We start from the raw sequence: 4606 nt of genomic DNA, 5'->3' as shown, positions 1-4606 counted from the left end.
TCAGTGTTCTCATGGTTTAATCAAAATGAAATGGATTGCACTTGATACTTTATATCTTATTGGTAGTACACGAATTGCGTTACATTTACATTTAAAAGATACTTATACATTTAAGGACAGTGGTTTGAAAAGAGCCAGTGTCAGTTTAATAATAAGCTGCTTTATTTGAGGGTTTGAGCATATGACAAAAACAAAAGGTGGTAACGAAATCTTGAAGCCAGCCTTTAAGCAACAACAAAATCTATGTATTAATATTATTTACAATTTACAATCAACTAACACTTATAAAAGAGGATTTTTACCAGGCATTTGCTGTAATATACAGTATATTTTTTAACCTGATAAATGTTTCCAAAAATACTCTTAATGTACACTATTATATAAAAAAAAAATCTGATGCTTTTCAACATAACTAGCGTAAGAAAAGTTAGTGCATACTCAGAAACTGCTGGTATCCATGACATTGAAGGTAACTCAGCTGCAGAGCCAGAGACGGGCTAGCAGAATCTGCATAAGTTTCCATGTGGTTCTGATGACAGGTGACCCTTGTCCCATGTTGATATCCAGGTCCTCCACTGTAGTAATCACTGCTTTGGTCCTCCCAGTGTCGACCAAAGTGTCCCTGACTGTTGGTTGCGCAATGGTTGTAGTGTTGAGATGGTGTCGAGTTTGATGAGTCCTGATACATCTCTGTAGAGACTGTGAACTCCGGCTGATGGGGAATGTAGTTATCCATCGGTTCCTGGAAAGTTCCGGTCTTCCTAGACAGGGAACTGTTCTCTTCCGGCTGCCGGTAGCACTCCACATGGGTACACGGAGGTGTGTGTGGTTCTGTGGCCGAATGCGTTCTCAGATACAAAGACAAAGTTGAAATGTGGTGGATGGCACGGCGGAGCGTGGAGATCTTGGACAGGCGCTTTCCGCTAAGATCATGTTTGAGGACAGTGCGCAATGCGTTGAAGGCCTGGTTGTAGTCCAGGATGCGCTTCCGTTCTCGGACGTTGGCAGCGACTCTCCGGGCTTTGGACCTCTTAGGCCGAATACGGCTCTTAACTGCTTTGACGTCCTCCGTGTCACTTGGGCCAGATGACATTGAGCGCTCTGAACGAAGCTTTCCGGGGCTTTCGTCGTCACAGTCATCATCCTGACCTAAAGGACGATCTTCCATCTCATCCTCTGAAACTTCAGATTCTGTACTGGTGCTGCCCAAACTCATTGTTGTTGACTTTTGTCAACTTAAAAACACAAATATTGGCTTTGGTGTGAGAGATGAGAACTCTTACGGTCCGTGTGAACTACAAACAGTTATTTTTGCAAAACATCCACGTTGAAATCTTCTCCTCACCTACCAGTTCAGATCTGTCAGTCTCAGAGAGGGTGAGAGGGGTTTTTAAACGCAATCTGTAGATGTGTCACGTGAGCAAAGGTGTATTCTGTGTTTACAAGTGCCCTCCAGGCAATCGTAGACATCAGTCAACAGGCTTTGACACACCTCCTCAACACACAGGATCTGATCTTTCCAACTGTACGATGCCGAAAACGAGGAATGACAATTGCAGAGTTGACAGATGCACGTAACTGTGGTGTGTGAAAATGAGGCGTTTTATTTTTGGTTTTGACGCTTTGACATTTAAGTATTGATATTGCAGACATGATTTTTCCTTGTAAACATTATGGAATCACAGTTCATTCATTATTGTAAAATGCAAAAACAACTCTCAGAGGGATACACTCTTAAAAATAAAGGTTCTTTATTGGCATATAGTTCCCTGAGGAAACTTCAACATCCGTATAAGCTTTCCATTGCACAAAAGGTTCTTCATATTAAAAAAAAAGGTTCTTCGGATTATTTAAATGTTCCTTACACTAAGACAAAATATGGTTCTTTTCAAAAGGCTCTTTGGAGAACCCAAAATGGTTCTTCAATGGCATCCCTGTGAAAACCTCCCTTTGGAACCTTCATTTTTATTATCCATCAATAAAAATGAATGAATGCCACTGGGGTGTTCAAATTAAGACACAATATTTGGGAGAACAAGATCTTTAGGAAAAAGGATTCTAAAAAGAACAAGATGATGGTTTTTCAGTTTACAACCAGATACCATTTAAAAGTAAAAATCTAGGAAGTGTGTTGACAGTTTTTGCAGTTGTGTGGTTAAGCTCGAGAAAACCAATCAAAAGCTATTTTGAAATACATTCTTGACAGTTTTACAGATTTTAAAAACAAAAGGGCGAGAATAAAGAACCCTAATCCCCACCACAAAGAACCATTTCAGCATAAAACAGAAAATGGTTCTAAATAGGACTACAATTACAACAAGTAAAGAACCTCTACAGAAGACTGTAACAATGAAAGTGCTGAGAAGCCTGTAGTATAGAATTCCCAATTCTGAACCATTCAAATATTGATCATTCATAATGTATAAATGACAACAGAGTAAAATAATTTCATTGCTAGTTTTCCTTCACCTTTATCCAGATAGATTGTCTAAGCCGTGCCCTGGGTTGTTGAGAGAAAAATCGGAACATTTATGACAAATTACAGCTTTATCAGATAAGCCTCTTTTACCAATTTGCCATTACACCTCTTCTCTGCCAGAGGGATGGAAAAACACTTATCATGTGTCACATAAACTCTGTATCTCTGTATGGTCACAATTAGCTGTTGTGTATTAAGCGATTACTGTCCTTCCTGGGCTGCAACGAGGGACAGTGTAATTTGGTTGTCTGCAAAGTCATAAATCTAATGTGTGCTTCCTATGGGCAAGAACAGACAGTAGCCACCTCACTTCAAAGCTGGGGAAAAGGAACACAGATATTTTACAATTATTACCTGTGATGACTGTGAGTTAAGGGCTTTGGTGCTGTTGCCTTTTTTTTCTCACTCACAAACGGCTTGTGTATCCCCTACTTGAACTCTCCGGTTTGTTCTGTTTGCACTGAAAGTGGATAATATTGGGAAATTTTAACAAACTGGCCTCCTTATATCATTCAGTATCTTGAGCCATCCATTTTAAAACCATTCAGCTTTTTGATCCCTTCCAAATTGTTTCTATTTTTTCTTTTTAGATGCATTGGCATTTTAAGTTACAGTCCCACTTACTCGTATCAACCTACAGGTTCGATGATAATTAACTAGTACAAAGTCACAATCAACTGAGGAAGCCACTAGACAAACCAGTCATAATGGCAAAAGCATTCCATCTTCTCTTGGGCTGTGCCTATTTTACAGGTAACAAGCCCCCAGTCAAACCAATGGCTCAAGAATGCCATCTAACAGCTAAGATCATATCAGCAGTGGGTGGTGGTGCAATAACCTTTAAACAAGAAATAAGGCACCGTTTCGGACATTGCTTCCTTCCTCTCCAGCTTTTACTGACTAGTTATGACTTCAGCCATCTAGGTTTAGGGGTTTGACTGTCATTTTACAAAAAATATAGATAAAACTACTGTGACAAAGTTTTAATTTAGCACAATAGCAGAACCATGCATTTAGCAGAGCATTTCCTGTGCCAAGTCTATTCAAACATTAATCAAGACCAATCTTATTGCACCTTAATCTGCATTGTTTAATTGTAAAAAATAGACAAAAAGCACATGTAGTTCTACAAACTCTTAGTTGCTGAGAGGGGTTAGTCAAGCCATTTAACTACTGTATCACTGTAAAACTACTGTTTTTGGCCAATAGATGTGTTGACTTAATGCCCCTCATGGGTGTGGGGTGTTTTCCAGATATGCAGTAAAAGGCAAATCGGATTTTGTTAGTGGAAAATATAGTTGCTTAAGTAGGAATTACAACATCCTCTTCCTTTTCTTGTTGTGCAATTATAATCCAAAATGCAGGTTTGTTTAAACACAGGGCTCGGTATTGTGTCATACTGCATTTGCTCTATAATTTGAAATTAGTTGTAAAATGCCACAACCTTTGCATGCTAATTATAGGCTGCTTTGGGATTTTACACTCGAACAGGAATAAAATCAATGAGAATTTGAGTGTTGGACAGCTCTGTTGACCTGGCAAACATAATAACACTTTTGGGTAGAAAACACCAAGGTTAGTAAAGACGAAAACAGGACTACCACAGCCAGACATGGGGAGCGTGGGAATGTCAGTGTAATTGTTTTTGCCGCTTTTTCCCAATGGTTATGAGAGAAGAAATTAGGGGTCATGAACACAAAAAGGAGAGACTGATGTATTTGGTAATTAAGGGGTTTGTTTGCAAGGTTTGGGAACTAAAACACTTAAAATAACCAGATTTTTTTATTTTGCAGAATAACAATCACAGACATTTTACCTAGATCTAAAATGCTTATTGAATTTAAAAAGTTACATTTCATCAATGTCCACTTTTTCTCCCAATATCTAAGCTGTCAGCCAAAAAGTCATTTATACATGGTAATTGCTTTGAACTGTTGATGGTTGAGTCAAAGGTTAAAGAGCACCCTTGAGCTGGACACTTAACCTGAACTGCCCTCAAAACAATAAGAATGGATTCCCAGCTCATCAAATCTATGGGGTTAGAATTGTTGCATTATTCCAAATAAATAGATTGAGATTCACAAACATATGTAAAGAGATTCACAAAAATTTATAAAACTCACAAAT

General features: G+C 38.6%; 1 protein-coding gene across 1 annotated transcript; it reads right to left on the bottom strand.

Moving 5' to 3' along the window:
* Positions 1–427: 427 nt before the first annotated feature.
* Positions 428–1216, bottom strand: LOC143715630 (uncharacterized). The gene has a single exon (XM_077207407.1). The coding sequence runs from the start codon at positions 1214–1216 to the stop codon at positions 428–430; it is 789 nt and encodes a 262-aa protein (XP_077063522.1).
* Between the last annotated feature and the right edge of the window lie 3390 nt (positions 1217–4606).

This window comes from Siphateles boraxobius, unplaced genomic scaffold, assembly GCF_051911475.1.
Source record: "Siphateles boraxobius isolate OS27281-9 unplaced genomic scaffold, OSU_SipBor_1 6, whole genome shotgun sequence".
Taxonomy (NCBI): domain Eukaryota; kingdom Metazoa; phylum Chordata; class Actinopteri; order Cypriniformes; family Leuciscidae; genus Siphateles; species Siphateles boraxobius.
This window is presented reverse-complemented; position numbering and strand designations above follow the sequence as displayed.

Coding starts and splice junctions, on each gene's coding strand:
- LOC143715630 (XM_077207407.1), bottom strand. CDS start 1,216: ATGAGTTTGGGCAGCACCAGTACAGAATCTGAAGTTTCAGAGGATGAG.